The following is a 19009-nucleotide window of genomic DNA, read 5'->3' as shown; positions in this document are numbered from 1 at the left end:
TGACATCGCGATAATTGGAGAACATTCCCTTTATCCCTACTCTCTGTCTTCTACCTCGCAACCAATTACCAACCCATATCACAAGGTTATCTTCAATTCCGTGCGCTTTCAAACTGCTAACAATCTCTTGTGCGGAATCTTATCAAATGCCTTCTGGAAATCCATAAAGACAACATCCATAGGCACCCCCCCATCCATCATGCTAGATTATTCAATTAGATTAGTCAAATATGACCCACCCTTCACAAAAACATGCAGACTCTCATGGATGTTGGGTGATATGCCTTATGGTCTCTGTAGGCTCCTGGAACACAATTTAATTGCCATTGGAGGTCAGAGAGGAGTTTCCTAGAATTCTTTTTTCCCTTGAATTGGCCTAGGATTTTATTTTAATCTTTTTTTTTTGCCTCTCCTCCACGTGGCTGCTACTGGGTGGGATCATTGGGATTCATGAAGCTTAATTGCAAATGAATGTATGGGACAGGCTCGATAGAGCAGCTGGTCTTTTCTTGACCATCATTTTTGATGTTCATAAAAGGTCTTGTAAAATCCCTATTTTTCACTTTTTTTCATAATTTGCTTTTTTTTCCCTACTGTGTACTGCTTCAATGTCTATCTTTGTGCCTTCTAATGTTGCCCCTCCCTCCATTCTGAAGCAGTCACAATGGGTATCCCAACAGGAATCTATGTTGGAGGAAGAAGATGAGGAGGAATGGAGAAAGAAGAGACTGGCCAGTATCCCCATGCCAGAACATACAAACCAAGGCGCTCCTTTCTCCAGTCGCTCCAGGAGCAGTGCTTACGGAAGCGATGCTTCACAAAGAGTCCATCAATGAGTTATGTATATGCTGCAACATGACCTTTGGCCTACCTCCACCATAGATTCTACACTGCCAGTAGCTGTGAAGATCACCATTGCCCTGAATTTCATCAGTAACAATAGACAATCAGCTGTGCACAGATGAATCAAACAAGTCACAGATATATTTCTTGCTAGAGCAAGTCAGTTCATAGCCTTCCCCATGGAGAACCAGCACTGATATGACGGGACACTGTAATTTCACCTTTGGCAGAAATTCCAGCAGTCTTAGATTGTATTCACATTCCATTACCTACACCAATAAGAAAGGATTCCACTCATCCGATATCCATGCAAATAAATGCTTACTTTCCTGGCAGCCACCATAATTCTAAGGCATCCACCTTGCCTGCATTCTTTCAGCCAGAAAGGCAAGCGTCTGCATGGATGGTTTTCATCACCTCCTCTGCCAGCAAATTCAGCTACCTTTCTGTAAACTTTGATTTTCTTATAATCTACCATATTTTCTGACTAAATTGTTAACCAGGGAATCTCTGCGTATGTCTTCACAGGGACCAGGAATCAAATTTCCATCTTATTGTGGTACTTAACCATGAGAATCGTGCTATTATATGATTGGTTGTCTTAATTTTTTGCCGCCAAAACTTTGTTGTATGATCATATTGATTTATTCAATGGAAATATTGGGTGGAGTTTTTTTTGCTCAAAACTGATTAACAATCCACCTAAAATGCCATTCTGCTTACCAGTTGGAGAATACTGCCACAACCCAAAAGTATTAGATTGTTTTATATGTTAGCTGAGAAAACGTAACCAACCTGTCCAATGGCTCGTAGAACACGCTTCGATGAAGTCACTGTTTTATGTCTTTGAAATTCGTTTTCTATTATGGGATCATCTAGTTTTATCTATGAAGTAAAAACATCAATGTTATTATGTGTGCTGGACATCCTAGGCCAAGGGGGAAAAAAATCCATGCTTCAGATCAATTCTGAATGGAGCCACAACATGGAGGCATAATGAAAACACAAAGGGGCAAAAAAATTTGATTTGGCCTATTATTGGGCTTAGGTAACGTGATTCGCTATTAACCCGCGTCCGATGGCCCTTGCGCAGGCAGGACGAGATTTTCATGAGGTCTGAGGACTTATCTGCAAGTTGCCTTGGAAATCAGCGTTGACACGAGGATTCAATGCAATTTGCACTTTCCACCACTTTCCAGGGGGAGCTCCAAACTCTTAAAGGGAGGATGGCTCTTAAAATCTCTTAAAGGTAGCCGGTACCTGTTATTTGCTAAAAAATAAGTCTGTTTTCTGCACGGAGTCTGAATGGAGATCAGACATCGCACAAATAAAACACAGATGCAGGTCCTGTCCCTACATTTACACACTGTTGAGTTAAGTTAAAACATTAAATAAATGTTGTGCACTACTAAATCCCACATCCACCAATCTGCCAATCTGAGTTGGTACCAGGCCTGCGAGAGTGTTTGTGCACCAAGGTTCTCAGATGATGCACTAGAGGCCTTGGTGCAAGAGATGGACAGAAGGAGTGACATCCTATATCCTCGGGGTGCAAGAGGCCCTCCAGATATGTGCCTAAAAGGCAGTGGGAGGCAGCGGGGGACAAAGTCAATGCCAGGCACACAGCACTATGAACATGGATGCATTGCAGGAACAAGTTCAATGCTTTGACACAAGTGGTTAAGGTAAGTGAGATCAACTGTCAAGTGGCATCTCCTACCAACTGCACCACTAGCCGCATCCACTGCTCCATGCACTACACCCCCTATCACCCACATACCAATAAACTCTTTCCATACTCAATTCTTCCAATCAGATGCTTCCTCTCACCCTTATACATTACCACTGTTGCAAGCCACCCACCCACAACTCACAGGTCACACAAACTAGCAGCTATTCAACCATGACAGGCACATCACCCAGACACACGTCCTGCATTCTTGCAGGAGAAGGTGGTGCATAACAGGAGGCAGCAAGTGGCAGTGGCATGTAGCCCCTCGAGCCTGTTCCGCCATTCAGTGAGATCATGGCGGACCTATGACCTAACTCCATATACCTGCCTTAGCCCCATATCCCTTAACACCCTTGGTTCACAGAAACCTATCAATCTCAGATTTAGAATTCACAACTGAGCTAGCATCAACTGCCATTTGCAGAAATGCATTCCAAACTTCTACCACCCTTTGCATGTAGAAGAGTTTCCTAACTTCACTCCTGTACGTCCTGGCTCTAAATGTTAGGCTATGTCCCCGCGTCCTAATATTTAAGTGTAGGAGACCTCCAAAAACAGTTACAAATGTCTCGGCAGCCAGAAGCAATAATCCAGCCACTAACCTGTAAATCCTGCATGGTCCCTTTAAATAGTGCTGGTGGGGGTCCTCCAGGCACTCTCTAAGACATGGCCAGATGGTCGTGGTTAAGACTGTGCGTTGAGTTGTACGTTAAGTGCCAAAATGGTGTCTATCATTTTAAATCAGCTTTGCGCACTGATTCTATCCATTTTGTCCTTACTTTACATGCTTCCGGCGTTCGGTATTTGCATAAGCACTGATACCTAGTCCAAAATGGCGCCCGGCGCAAGTCACATTGGAAACGTGCGTGCACTGCCAAGACGCCATGTTGGATGTTTAAGAGGCCATGTATCGCCGAAACAACGGGCGCTACACGGCTCAATTTAGCGCCCAAGCAGTTAATTTTTTTTCTGTATTGACAGGGTCTGCAAGTTTTCAAATTTAGCAATGTAGTTTAAAAGTCTAGTTTGTTCAGATGCATTTTTCTATTCAGGACCTTCATTATGATTTTGATACTCATACTGTAATATGAGTAGGATATTAATCTGCCATTTGAAGATACACATCACTCAGGGGCTAGTAGATGTAAAAAATATGAAAAATGACAGGAAGAATGCCTATGTGTGCCACCAGCAACAAAATTGTAAGCCTATTTATTTAAAATGGATTCAAGATTTCCTTACGAATGGCACATGGGAAATCATTTCCACAAGTTAGTAGGACAATATGATAGCTTTAATGCTGACTTATATTATCGTGTCTTCCTCCTACTAATGTTTACAATACCTGGGCTTCCATAATAAAGATCTCTAATAACCTTGTCCTTGAGCAGTTTATAAAATAACCTTTTTTAGAAAAAATAAATTCTGAGTCTTCTCAGATGCTAACAGCTCTCATATCTTACTCTAGTGATCATTTTTCATGTATGAACCTAGAAAGTGAGGCTATTTAGCTGCAGCATGAAGAATGGGTCTGATCTTGTCTTCACACATCCATAGGTGAGTTATCAGGGAGCCCATGGCATAAAAAAATATATAAAATAGGCCTGAAATTCTGATTGGGCCCAACGATGGACCTGCTGAGCAAGAACAGAATTTGGGATGGAACCTGCTTCCGCTGGGATTGTGCCCAATTGAAAATAGACAGAGTCCCACATTGATGTCCAAGGCCCAAACAATCCTTCCATGTGAGACAGCAATTTATGTACACTTCCTCTAATCTAGTGTTCTCCATTATCTGCTTAGGGTGCAGTCTCCTCTACAATGGTGGGGGATCAAATACAGATTAAGTGATCACTTTGCTGAACATCTGTGTTCTGTCTAAGCTACCTGTGGCTTGCCACTTTAACTCTCCCTTCATTACCATTTTGGCCTCTCTATCATTAGCCTTGTACACTATTCCAAAAATGTTCAACTCAAGCTTAATGTACAGTATCTCATCTTACTCCTAGGCACACTGCAAGCTCCTGGTGTGAACACTGACTTCAATAACTTTAGGCTGTAGCTTTATCTTCATTTTCAAACCTGTTTTAATTTCACACGGGTTTTCTGTCTTTCCCATTTTCTTGCATTTATCTCAGATCTCTCACTCCCTTAGTTATTCACACATCCTTTGTTTCTTTAATGTCTTAATGCTTCTATTACAGTACTTGACTCAGATGATCTGTTATATCATTCCACAGAACTAGGCAGACTCCCACACTGTTGCCTAGGGCCCAAACACTCCTCCTATGCGAGACAGCAATTTATGTGCACTTCCTCTAATCTGGTATATTATATTAACTGCTTTTGTTTCTGTGCTTGAGATATATATCCTCTTTTTCTGATTGTATTAATGTATCTGTGTCGCTTATTTTTCAGTTTTTAATAAGCACCCCAAATATTGACTGCCACCTCCACAGATGCTGATTGACCTGCTTTGTGTTTCTACTTTTGTTTCATATTTCCAGCATTTAGGTGGTGTTGATTGAGGGAGGAATATTTGCTAGGGCACTGGGGAACTCTCTACTCTTCTTCAAATAGTGCCATGGGATTGTTAACATCCACTTGAACCACTGGAACAGCAGACGAGGCCTTGGTTGAGCATCTCATCTGAAGGACGGCACCTCCGATGATGCAGCACTCCCTGAGTACTACACTGGGTGGCAGTCTAGATTATTGTTGAAGTCCTCAAGTGGGGATTGGGACACACACCTTTTGACTCAGAAGTGACAGTGCTGAGCCAGAAAAGAAAGAGCAAATCAAAATAAAATCTGAATAATTTATAAATGTACAAACATTGGAGCTTGTGGCAGATAAAAAATGAACTTGTGCAGAAAAGGCATAGTGTGGAAGTAGGAGTTCCATCAGGAAGCAATCCATTATATTGGATAAATTTTTAAAACATATTTTACAAAGAAATTGAGTTGTATTTTATACAAAATACTCTAAGATAATTCTGTGATATAACTTGTTTGTGGAATATGTCTTTAAAATGTTCAGGAAAGTACTAGATTGAAGTGACACTCTTCTAGGTATATAAAGAAAGTTTACAAATAACTTGTAATTTCTGGCACAGATTAATCATCCATATATACATGTATAACTTCAGAACAAGAAGATTTTAAAAAAGGCGCAAAGGCACTCTAAGCCACATGTTCTCATCTGGTTCAAGCACATCTGGACTAAGCATTTATCTGCTGTACGTGCTGGATTTCATTTCATAGCAAATGGTTCATTTATCTTATCTGATAAAATAATGACCTTTCTGAATGAACATACATCTTAGATGGGTTTCAGCATTGCCTTGTACACTGACAATATGCAGCCCTGTAAACAGGGTCAACCTGACCTTTTGTGACAACTGGCACAAAGAAACTAGCTGTACATTATCCAAATTAAATAAACCAGAGCTTTTAAAATGACCCTTTCTGTCTGTCCCTTCTGCCTTCCTGGAATTCTCACTGGACTAATTAGGCAACTTCAATCCAAAGCAATTGTAGTTTTACTCGTTGAATTTCTGTGCTTATCAAAAGGAGGCACATTGGTATTAGTAATAAAACACTTTTCCACTCCTAGTACACAGTGTCAACACCAAGCAGTCCAATATCAGATACAGTGGATTCAATTTTGAAAGCCAGGTCCGAGTGCGTTGGGGGCCAAGAAAATCAGAGAAATCCGGAGCGGGAACAAATCCTGGCTCCAATCCGCCGACTTCTGTGTTGGACCCACCCTCGCATCTGGGTGCGTGCGCTTCAGGAAGCCGGAAGACCCGCCGGCAATTAAAGCCGACTGGAAGGTATTTAAAGCAGTAATTAAGGGAGTTGAACTTAAAGTACTTAATTTTATGTTGATTGAGGCAGGGAAAGGATTTTAACGCTGCCTCAGCATGTTTCCCGTGGCCTCTGAAACACACCATGGTGAAGGAGCTGTGTTTCAGCCGGCAGCCATTTGGATTTTTAAATGCCTGTTTGACAGATGGGGATAAAAGGTGAGTTAATGCAACAGGGCACTTAGTTCTCCCAGGCAAACTTTTGGCTGGGAGATCTTTGTGTTTGGACTGAAAATTCTTGGTTTCCACTCAGAATTCTTCTGTTTACACATATTTACCAAGTTTTCAGACCTCCTTAAACTGACACCATCAGGATGGGGGGGGGGGGGGGGGCGCCATGGCTGCATTCACCACTACATCTGAGGACGAGGAACATCACCATCCTTGCCAGGCATGGCATGCACTTCCGACACTTGCAGCTCTACAAAACTGTGCTGTGCCACAGGCACCTGCACAAGAGCACAGAGAGGAACAACAGAGGGAGTGACGTGGCAGGAGGCACTACCCTCGCCACAGGGTCTACAGACCAAGGCTCAGCTTACTGGATCTCTCTAAGGAGCAGTGCATACGGAGGCTGAGAGTGAGTCGCCAGGTCGTCACGGACGTCTGCAGCCTCCTTCACGCCTAGCTGCTCCCGGCTGGGCCTGGCAGCATCTCATTGCCCGTCGCTGTTAAAGTTACCACTGCCCTCAACTTCTTCACCTCTGGATCATTCCAGGGTGCCACCGGTGACATCGCTGGGGTCTCTCAGTCGTCTGCACACAAGTGCATAGGGCAGATAACCAACGGCTTGTTTCGCAGGGCCTCGCAATATGTCAACTTCCCCATGGACGACCTCAGCCAGATGGAGAGGACAGTGGGCTGGCTTCCAACGGGTACAGGGTGCAATCGATTGCACGCATATAGCAATCCGAGCACCTCCTGTTGGCCAGGGGATGCAGAAACTACCGAGTTTATTCCGAACTGCTGACACACAGGCAACTTTTGAACTGAAGTAACCTGAGTTTAGTCGCTGGCCTGAGCTGGCTGGAACCGGTTTGAATAAGCTAAGTTTCGTGAAAGACAAAGGAGATGTGATAAGACACAAGTCCTTATTTAGAAAAGGAGTAATGAGGTAATGCTACCTAAATCCTTGGGACAGAGCCAATAAGGAAAAGACACGGACTAGGCAAGCAAGCCTAAACCAACGGGAGAGAGAGACAGCACAGCTTGAAGAGATAAGATTCGGAATAAAAAGGAAGAATCTCGGGCGTGGAGCCAGCGAAGACTCCGGAGACCAACCATTGCGGAAGTGGAAGAACCCACGTCAGGGATGTAGAGATGACGTCGAAAGAGAGAACGGAACGCCTGGCCAGCGTCAACTCTCCTTTTCCGGTATTAGCCTTTACATTCTGTGACCACTCAGGGAGTGTCCGAGAAACCTAGTGGGTGTGCGTTTAGATCCTAGTTTGGATATAAAACTGTATAACCTGGTGCAAACTGCATTTCTATATCTAACCAGACGTATAAACATAGGAACATAGGAGCAGGAGTAGGCCATTCAGCCCCTTGTGCCTGCTCCGCCATTTGATAAAATCATGGCTGATCTGTGATCTAATTCCATATACCCACCTTTGGCCCATATCCCTTAATATAAGCTATATGTATATGATCTAATGACGTGAATAAAGTGAATTGAGAGTTAAGAGAGAATTGACTCTTCTCCTCTTTGTACTAAGCCAATAACCGTAACCGGTGACCTCCGGTCAACACTCCACAGGAGCCAGGACTATTCATCCACAGAAAGGGGCATCACTCCATCAACGCTCAGGTTCTTTGTGACCATCGCAAAAGATTCCTTCACGCGTGCGCCAGATTCCCTGGCTGCTGCCACGATTCCTTCATTCTGAGGGAATCCAACATCCCAGGCCTCTTCCACGCACTGAACATCCTTAAGGGCTGGCTCCTCCGGGATAAGGGATGCCCTCTGCATGCATGACTCATGACACCTTTGAGGAAGCCCATCAGCGAGCAACAGCGTTGATACAACGGCAGTCACATTGTCACCAGGTCTATAATTGAACATGCGATAGGGCTGCTCCAGAGGCGATTTTGGTGCCTCGATTATGCTAGGTGAACACTTCAATACGCACCAGCGAGAGTGGGCCGCATTATAATAGTGTGTTGTGTCCTGCACAACAGACAGGGGTACCGGTTGATGAGGCCCCAAGCCCTCAGCCACCATCCACACTGAGGAGGAGCAGGAGGAGGAGGAGGAGGACGACGAACCCATGGGCAGAGCAGTGGCTCACTTGGCTGCTCGTGAGGCCAGGGAGACACTCATATGTGAACGATCCTCGTAAGATCAGAAAGTGAGAAAAGTCCAGTCCTCACACCACCTGGAAAGAACAGCGCCAACACCAGCACCGCCCCCCACCTCCTGCGCAAAACAGTCCTGCAACTACACATACGCCCACTGTAAAGTGTCCCATTGGGTGGCATCAAGTGTCGCCGATCATGATGAAGCACATGAAAGGGCGCCATCACAAAAGCCAGTCAAGAGTGGGCAAGATGTAGCAGTAGTGGTGAGAATGATAACATTTAATGTGACTTTAACAAAGACCAAATATGAATGAAAAACATGACAGTTTGTCAGACACCCTTGTGCATACCCTTCGTGATCACAAATCTTTAGCCTTTCTCTTCCTACCGCTTCTACATGGTGGATCCCCTGTGGCTGCAGCAGAGATAGTGGCAGGTTGCTCATGTCTGTGGCCAGACTGCTTAGATGCTTTTGGCCTATGCCCTCTGCGTTTGGAGCCTGTGAGGGCCTCTCCAAAGACTGCTCCACCTGCATCTATGCAGGGTCAGACTCGGCCACCTGGAGAGGAGGCAGCATTGCGGGTACTGGTAGAGAGGGGGGCAACGGGTGAGACGTGGGGGCACGTTGAGTGGCGTCCCTACTTCCATGTCCCCTTTTGCCATCATCCCTCTCTTGGACCAGGCCCACATCACTCCTACCACCCTGCTGAACAACAGTTTGGAGGACATGAATGATGATTTGGAAGCCCAATTGTAAAGTTTCTGTTTGCCTGTTTAAGACGGCAGAATGTTGTTTACCGTGAGTCCGAACGGTCGTTGTCAGGGCCTGAATGGACTCATTTGTGAGCCGTGCTTGAGACTCAACGCAGCTAGCCTTCACTCCATCTCCATCGCAGACATTCCCGCACTTACCTGCGACACTATCTCAGACAGTTGCTCATGTCCGTGACGCTATCTCAGAGATTCCCTCACGTCTCTGTTACATATCTCAGAGATTTCGCCCCCCCCCCACCCCGTACCTGTGTCACCATTCCACTAATGCAGGAGTTGGACTTCTCCATCCTCTCCGCTATTATGGAGAGTGTGCGTGGCGCCTGTTCCAGTACCTCGCAAATGTGATGCAGTCCCTCGATCATTCTCCTTTTAAAGGATAGACCCTGGGGTTCAGCATCTGTGTCCAGCTGAGCAGAGCCTGGAGGGGAGTGCACCCACCGACGCGGACTCTCCACAGCTGCACCTGTCCCCAGTGTCTGCTCATGCTCACTTGTGTGTGGTGACTCACCAGGTGCCAAGCCAACTAACTGACTACTAGGACCCACCAAGGTGTGAGTATCTGTGCTGGTGGATGGCTCGCTAAGATGTGACGGTGTGCCCTCAGAGGCCATGAGCTCCTCTGGGGAATTGCCCTCTGCCATCACTGCGGTCGTTGGAGGGCCTGTAAGAGGGCAGAAGGCAATATTAAGCATCATTACAGATGTGTTTTGTTGCGATGAGCATACTGAGGTGTTCCACATTGCAAGCACTGTTAACATCAATTCCTGTTGTGCGTGATGAATGTTAAAGTTGTGTCACCAGACGTTTGTGGGGTGCCAGTCTCGGCGTCCCCGATGGACAGGCGCTCGAGGGTGCGGCTAATCTGTAGGGCCTCCTCCTCCACGTCTGTGAGGACCACTATTTATTGTGGCCCCCCTCCAGTCCTCACCCTCTCACGTGCATTTTGCGCCCTGTTCTCCTACAGAGTGAGCGATGGTGAAGTGGCCAGCCGATGAATGTACTGGTTTGGGTGAGGCTGACCATGAAAGAGGTGCATCGGAGGGTGAGTATCAGACGGAGACATCAGATTGGATCAGGATTGGGGTGAGTGGTAGTGATGGGTCACAAATGGGGGAGGTGAGGAAGTGCTCAGTAAGTGCAGATAAGTTGAGGACGAGCCTTTAATGGGTGTGAGGAATGATGTGATGGAGTAGTCTTGGCAGTGCAGAATGAGTTAGGGGGGCAGGGGGGGGATGTGCACCATGGTATACAGGAGAATCAGTAAGTGTACTCACTTTGGCTGACTTAGTTAGGTCATTGAAATGCTTCCTGCGCTGGATCCAGGTGCGGGAGATGTTGCTCCTGCTGATTATCTCCTCTGCCACCTCGAGCCAGGCCTTCTTGGTAGCAGAGGCAGGGCACTTCCTCCTGTCAGCCGGGTAAAATAGTTCCCTCTCCTCCTCACCCCGGCCAGTAGCTGCTGCAGTGAGGCATCACTAAATCTTGGAGCAGCCTTGCCCCTGTGCTGCTCCACTGTGTCTTTTTGGTCTTTGTTCCAGCAAAAGCTATTGGAGCAATGGCCCTTTAAATACAGATGAGTGCAGCTCCAACAACACTCAAGAAGCTCGACACCATCCAGGACAAAGCAGCCTGCTTGATTGACACCCCATCCACCACTCTAAACATTCACTCCCTTCACCACCGGTGCACTGTGTACCATCCATAGGATGCACTGCAGCAACTTGCCAAGGCTTCTTTGACAGCAGCTCCCAAACCCACGACCTCTATCACCTAGAAGGACAAGGGCACCAGGCACATGGGAACAACACCACCTGCACGTTCCCCTCCAAGTCACACACCATCCCGATTTGGAAATATATCGCCATTCCTTCATCATCGCTGGGTAAAAATCTTGGAACTTCCTACCTAACAGCACTGTGGAAGAACCTTCACCACACGGACTGCAGTGGTTCAAGAAGGCGGCTCACCACCACCTCAAGGGCAATTAGGGATGGGCAATAAATGCTGGCCTCACCAGCGACGCCCACATCCCATGAACGAATAAAAAAAAAGACGCTGCTGCTGACAGCCTGTCAAGTGGGTGCGTAGTCCGCCTACTGCACAGTTTTCGGACGGCAAACCCGGAAGCTACGTTAAGGCCATCAATTAAGTCACGGTGGTGTGGGGAAAGTTACGTTTTCATTATCCGGGTTTGCCATGCGCCCATTGACCCCCCCGTGCTGCCATCCTGCCGCCCTTTTAAAATCGAGCCTGGTGTATCTGATTACTGTGCTCCAACAACATGTTCTAGCTCTGACTTCAGAACATCATCCTTACTGCACAAATCTGAATTTCTCACACAAGGCTATCATTATGTTCTGTTTGAGTGAATCTGCCAATTAACATCAACACACACCTGATCAGAAAATCTAGGCTCTAATAGAAGAACCAAGGACTTCTAAATCGTCCAGCAGAGGCTGTAAAGAACAGTAATGTTTCCTCTACTCTGCCCCAAAAAGATGCCTTGACTCCAACTCAAAACCTTACAGCATTTTCCATTCCCCACACTAGCCACCCTAGTAGTCTTTCTGAGTGAGACTGCCAAGCTAGAATGAAATTAGAACTAATTTTGTGCCGTAGGCCCACATTAGATTGCGATTGCCCAAACTCATTTTGTGCTAGGCCTTTATAGCCAGAAGACAAAAAAGATTTTCATTATTTTAGTCTGTGCTACCCTAAATCTTACTTTTTTGCAGTGAGACTTCATTATAAGCACTATTAAAAGCACACTAATTCATTTTTTGCTTAATTTGCATTTTCTGCTTTTTTCCCATTCAGCAATTCCTTTCCATTTAGCACATTGATACCAGCCAGCCAATCGTTAGAACCATGGTTATACCAGCATCCGACAATGTATCTACTTTGTAGAAGACACTGGGAGCTTTGACACAAAGGTTGCTAGCTGTTGATAGCTCTGTCTTTTCTTTTTTTCTATTTCTAAATCATTGTTTATTAGAAAGGAACTGTAATCCAGTAACTTTTTAAAAAATGCTTAAAGCTACCATCACAGCAGAGCTGCAGTTTCAGCTTGGCAAAATACTTGAGAGAGTCTTGTCGTCAAGCACTAACTCTAACTTTTTAAAGCCCTTTTAAAGGGACCCTCTGCATTATCTTGTCCCCTAACCAGCTTTGGCCTGTGCCATGCTTGATAAAGGGAACTGCATAATTTGTGCCTGAATTGTTTCATCAGATGCGATGAGCATCTTGGCAGTTTTGTTCATATCTTTTAACAGGAATCTCAGATATGGTGCATAAAATAAACCTGTATTATTACTTAAATTGTCTCTCAGTTAATAACTGTAAAGCAGATTTTTGTTGTTGCAATACAAAGCTACAGGAGTAATTAAATACATTTATGTAGTTTATTTTTATCAGCAAAGGATATTGGCTGAATAATTAAGCAGAGAATGAATATTCACTTCATTTTTCTAAATAATGAAAGACCTCTGTTCTGCAATAATTCTTTTCAATGCACTAATAAAATAGCATACAAATTGGTACACATCTTACTCATCTGCTATTGTGCCACAGCACTTCATTCTTTTAGTGTGAAAAGTTATAGAATACACATTATAGATGATTTACATGAAAAAACTTCATCATACAAATTAGTAAAATAACTAAAGTACATTGAAACTATATAGTTATCCTATTTGGTTTCATGATACACTATTACCAAAAGAGCATGATTTTGTAGATGCAAAATTAATAGTGCAGAAAATATAATGTGGACTTGTTAGGTACGTTTTCCCCACCGCAGGTGCCCATGATATTTGAATACATGTTGGCGGGGGAGGACTCAGAAAACCAGGCTAATAAGTCACAGTTATAGTTCAGCTTTTGGGCACAAAATTCAAATCGGGTTTGGATGCTAAATTAAAATTAGGCAGTGGGTTTCAATTTTGCACCCAAGCCTGATTTGCATTTCATGATCAACCCTGATTTAGGCTCTCCTTATGAAACAGCCCCAACTCCTGATTCTTGCTGCAGTCTTGGCAGCATCCAGCCAGCAAGAAGCCCACCACTTGTACTTCCAATATTAATATTCCCTCTAAACTGGCATCTATATTTGCGCATTAGTTGCATTGCAGCTAAATAGTTCAGGGCAGAAAATACGGATACAAAATTATTATGTAACCCCAAGGCATTTTCTTAGTTCACATACCATTTGAAAAAATATTTTATTTATTTAAATTTGACATTAAAAAAGCTATTATCTTTAAAGATCATTATAGTAGATGGCATTAAAACTTTAAAGACTGATTTGTATCCCTGCTTGAAAAGGTTACAATTAAACATTCTACAGCTGCAACTATATAACTTGCGAAAGAAAGTATATTGGGCCAGAATTTGCTGTCAAAATAATGGTGAGGCTAATGGTGCTTGCTGTTATGTATGTGTAAATGGTACAGCAACTTCAGGCGAGGGGCAAATGCGTAGTTAAACATGAATATCCAAAAGTTTCTGTCCAAATTGCGCCGCTCCGCTGTTAGCTTCACAAAAACGGCATCTTGCTGTCTGCCTCACCATTGAAATACATTGAACGGCGTGAAGTTGCTGTGTTTGCATGGTAGATAAGAACTAAACTTGCCACAGAAAGTTAAGTCTTGTCATTTCAAGCGCAAGTATTCTTTTAACAATGTGATAACTATTAATTACTGTTAATGACAATGTGATAACTGTTAATTACAACCTCTCTGGCACTGAAAATTAACTGTTACAAGTGTGCTGTCTCATTCCTTCAGGTATTAATTGATGTGGGAGATTTTAAAAATGTCAAATTTGAAATTTTACATTTTGCTTTACTTTTTCTTTCTGTCTCTTTTTTTCTCTCTTAATCCATTCTTTTTTCCTTCTCTTTATTTCTCGTTCTGTACCTGATTTTACATTGAATTCACCCACTAAAATTTACACTTCCTTCTCAGTCCTGGCGCTGTTAATTTCACAATCCTTCAATCTGATTGGCTAAGGAGAAACACAGTTGCTTGCCCTGTTCACTCAGGCCCCAGATGCCCTGTTTCCCTCGCTGCACTGTTACTAGCTCGCGGTTTCAGCAACTTGCCACGCAAAAGATTTAAAAACTTAAACGTGCAAGGGCAAGTCTAACTAACAGCACATGCTGTTAGATGCCCTGCTACAGCAAATTATGGCCCAATGTTCTTATTCTAGAGAGTATTATGTTAAATCCTTAAATTACTCCAGAAAAGTGTGGCACTATAATTGATCTTGAAAGAGTTTATTTCTACTGGCACAAGAAACAAATTCCATAAGAAAGGTTCAGATAAGTATAAATAATAGGATAATTGGATATATAATTTATTTTAATCAACAAACTATTTGTCTCAGTATTCAACAACTTTAGCAATTGCCAGGAATTTAAGAGATTACCACTTAACTCTTTAAATAATTGAATTCATAGAATCTTAGAAAGTTATGGCAAAGAAGGAAACAATTCGGCCCATCGTGTCCATGCTGGCCGAAAAAGAGCTATCCAGCTTAATCCCATTTTCCAGCACTTGGTCCGTAGCTCTGTAGGTTACTGCACTTCAAGTGCACATCCAAGTACTTCTTAAATGAGTTGAGGGTTTCTGCCTCTATCACCCTTTCAGGCAGTGAGTTCCAGACCCCCACCACCCTCTAGGTGAAAACATTTCTCCTCAGCTCCCCTCTAATCCTTCTACCAATTACTTTAAATCTACGCCCCCTGCTCTCTGACCCCACTGCTAAGGGAAATAGGTCCTCCCTATTCACTCTATCTAGGCCCTTCATAATTTTGTACACTTCAATTAAATCTCCCCTCAGCCTCCTTTGTTCCCAGCCTTTCCAATCTTTGCTCATAGCTAAAATTCTCTAGCCCTGACAACATCCTCGTAAGTCTCCTCTGTACCCTCTCTAGTGCAATCACATCTTTCCTGTAATGTAGGCAGTGGCCTAGCTAGCGTTTTATACAGTTCTAGCATAACCTCCCCGCTCTTATAGTCTATGCCTCAGCTAATAAAGGAAAGTATCCCGTATGCCTTCTTATCCACCTTATCTACCTGTCCTGCTACCTTCGGGGATCTATGGACATGCATTCCAAAGTCCCTTTGTTCCTCTATGCCTCTCAGTATCCTCCCGTTTATTGTGTATTACCTTGCCTTGTTTGCCCTCCTCAAATCCATTACCTCACACTTCTCCGGATTGAATTGTCCACAAAAAGCAGGACAAATTCAACCCAGTCAATTAACGCCCTATCAATCTATTCTCAAACATCAGCAAAGTGATGGAAGGAGTCATCAAGAGTGCTATCAAGCAGTACTTACTCAGCAATAACCTGCTTACCGATGCTCAGTTTGGGTTCCACCAGAACCAGTACCTAACACACTGTGGGAGTACCTTCACCACATGGACTGCAGCGGTTCAAGAAGGCGGCTCACCACCACCTTCTCAAGGGCAACAAGGGGGATGGGCAATAAATGCTGGCCTTGCTAGAGACACGCATATACCAAGAATAAATTTTTTAAAATTAGTGATGAGTAAAACCAGAATTAGTTAACAATCTGATAGTAAGAGAATGTCCTGTAAATAATGACTATAGTATGATTCAATTTGATATCAGGTTTGAGGGGGAAAACAGAGAATCACAAACAAAGGTTCTAAATTTAAGTAAGGCAAACTTGGAAGGGATGAGAAATTAATTGACCGCAGTGAACTGAACTGCACTGTTAATGGGTAAACCTACAGACAAACGGTGGAAGTGTTCAAAGAATTATTTGGTACGATACAATACTCCTAAAAGGCAAAGGCTCTATTTATGCAATTAAGCAATCATGGTCAACAACAACAACAACTTGCATTTATATAGCACCTTTAACGTAGTAAAACGTCCCAAGGCGCTTTACAGGAGCAGTATCAAACAAAATTTCAAACCCCGAGCCACATAAGGAGGTATTAGGTCAGATGACAAAAAGCTTGGTCAAAGAGGTAGGTTTTAAGCAGCGTCTTAAAGGAGGAGAGAGAGGTAGAGAGGCGGAGAGGTTTACGGAGGGAATTCCAGAGCTTAGGGCCCAGGCAGCTGAAGACACAAGAGGCAAGAATTGGAGGAGTGCGGAGGTCTCAGTGGATTGTAGGGCTGTAAGAGGATACAGAGATGGGGGGGTGTGGGGACGAGGCCATGGAGGGATTTGAAAACAAGGATGAGAATTTTAGAATCAAGGCATTCCAGGACTAGGAGCCAATGTAGGTCAGCGAGCATAAGACTGATGGGAGAACGGGACTTGGTGCAAGTTAGGATACGGACAGCAATGAGATAGGAAATAGTATCTAGCCAAAAGAAAAAGCTTACACAAATGCAATGAAATCCAGCGGACTGGGAGAACTATAAAATGCAACAAAGTGACAAAAAAGAAAGTGATAAGAGGCGCAATAAGGGATTATGAAATAAAAATTTGCAAGGGATATCAAAGTTGACAGCGAACAATTTTATATATTAAAAGAAAAAGAATGCTAAAGGAGAAGGTGGGCCTGTTAAAGACGGATGCAGCTGAGATTATAATGTATAATAAAGAAACAGCAGACATGTTAAATTAGTTCTTTGCATCTGTTTTCACAGTGGAAGAAAAGGACAAAATACCAGCAATACAAGGGAAAATACCAGCGATACAAGGGAATCTAAAATTAAGGGGAGGAACTAAGTAGATTTTATGTAAGTTTAAAAAATGGTAATGGGACTTAAGATAGGCAAATATCCAGGACATAATGGTTTCCACCCTAGGGTATTAAAAGAACTAGTTGCAGAAATGGCAGATGCATTCATTATAATTTTTGATTCAGGAATTGTGCCTTTGGATTGGAAAATTGCAAATGTCACTCCATTATTTCAGGAGGTAAGGAGGGAGAAACCAGGTAACTACAGATCTGTTAATTTAACATCAATTATGTGGCTATTACATCGAGTTACATCAAAACTATAGCACAGAAAGAGGCCATTTGGCCCAACTGGTCAATGCCGGCATTTATGCTCCACATGAGCCTCCTCCCTCCCTACTTCATCTAACCATATTATGACACCCTTCTATTCCTTTCTCCCTCATATGTTTATCTAGTTTCCCCTTAAATGCATCTATGCTATTTGTCTCAACTACTCCTTGTGGTGGCACGTTCCACATTCCTACCACTCTTTGGGTAAAGAGGTTTCTCCTGAATTCCCTATCGGATTTATTAGCAACTATTTTCTATTTGTGACCTCTAGTTTTGGACTCCCCTCAAGTGGAAACATGGGGCTTGATATTAGCAGGACGGCAGGTTCTCAGCGGTGGGTGGGTAACGCGCCACGCCAGGTGGTCCTAACAGATGCGGAGCAGCAGGCATTGGACATCAGCCGCACGCTGGAGTGCCTGTCCGGTGACAGAAAGCTAACACTCAGCACTCATGATAGCGAATGATCTTAGCATCACTTGGCATCTGCAGCACCTCAACATCTGTCCACATGCCTAATATTGCTTTCTGTTCTCTTGCGGGGCCATCTGCGAGTGCCGTGACCGTGGAGGGCGATTCCTCAGAGGACGATTCCTCAGAGGACCTGCCGGCCTCTGAGGGTCCATTGTCACATCTGAGCCATGCATCCACCAGCGCAGATACATACACCTCGGGGGATCCCCGTCCTCACTTAGTTGGGCTTGCACATGGTGAGTCACCACGCACATGTGAGCACGAGCAGATCCTGGTGGCAGGGGCAGCCGTGGAGAGTCCGCATCAGTGGAAGCACTCTTCTCCAGGCTCTGCTCAGCTGGACCCAGATTTGAACCCTGGGGGCCAGCCATGAAAAGGAGAGTCATCGAGGGGCAGCAGTACATTGCCGAGGTACTGGAACATGTGCCACGCGCACTCTCCACAATCGCGCAGAGGATGGAGGAGTCCAACTCCTGCATGAGGGGAATGGTGGCACAGGTACAGAAGGGTATCTCCGAGATCGTGTCGCAGGGATGTGAAGGCATCTCTGAGATAGTGTCGCAGGTAGGTGCAGGAATGTCTGCGATGGAGGAAAGGCTAGCCTCCCTCGAGCTTCAAGCACGGCTCAACAATGAGTCCATTCAGGTCCTGACAACAGCCGTTCGGATTCAGGGTGAGCAACATTCTGCCGCCTTGAACAGGCTGACAGATACTTTACAGGTGACCTGCCAAGGCCTCACACAAGTTCTCCAAACTGCCGTCCAGCAGGGTGGAAGGAGTGATGTGGGCCTGGGCCATGAGAGGGATGATGGTGAAAGGGGACATGGAAGTGGGGACGCCACTCAAAGCGCTCCCACGTCTCACCCGTTGCCCCTCTCTCAACCAGTACCCGCAATGCTGCCCCCTCTCCAGTCGGCCGAGTCTGCCCCTGCACAGGTGCAGGTGGAGCAGTCTTTGGAGGGGCCCTCACGGGCACCCAAACCCAGAGGGCGTCGGCCCAAAGCATCTCATCGGTCAGGGCA

The 19009-nt window shown here is 44.5% G+C and overlaps 1 protein-coding gene across 2 annotated transcripts in view; it reads right to left on the bottom strand.

The window, feature by feature from the left end:
• The window catches only part of cfap221 (cilia and flagella associated protein 221), a 196409-nt gene that overhangs the window by 68164 nt on the left and 109236 nt on the right, over positions 1-19009 (bottom strand). For both annotated transcript variants that reach the window (XM_067987292.1, XM_067987291.1), the window contains one exon: positions 1639-1728. In XM_067987292.1, the coding sequence (XP_067843393.1) occupies positions 1639-1728 (90 nt within the window). The remainder of the gene's footprint in view (positions 1-1638; positions 1729-19009) is intronic.

The sequence above is a fragment of the Heptranchias perlo genome, chromosome 7, assembly GCF_035084215.1.
Source record: "Heptranchias perlo isolate sHepPer1 chromosome 7, sHepPer1.hap1, whole genome shotgun sequence".
NCBI classification, from domain to species: Eukaryota; Metazoa; Chordata; class Chondrichthyes; order Hexanchiformes; family Hexanchidae; genus Heptranchias; species Heptranchias perlo.
Note: the sequence above shows the minus strand (reverse complement) of the source record. Positions and strands in the feature narration are given on the sequence as shown.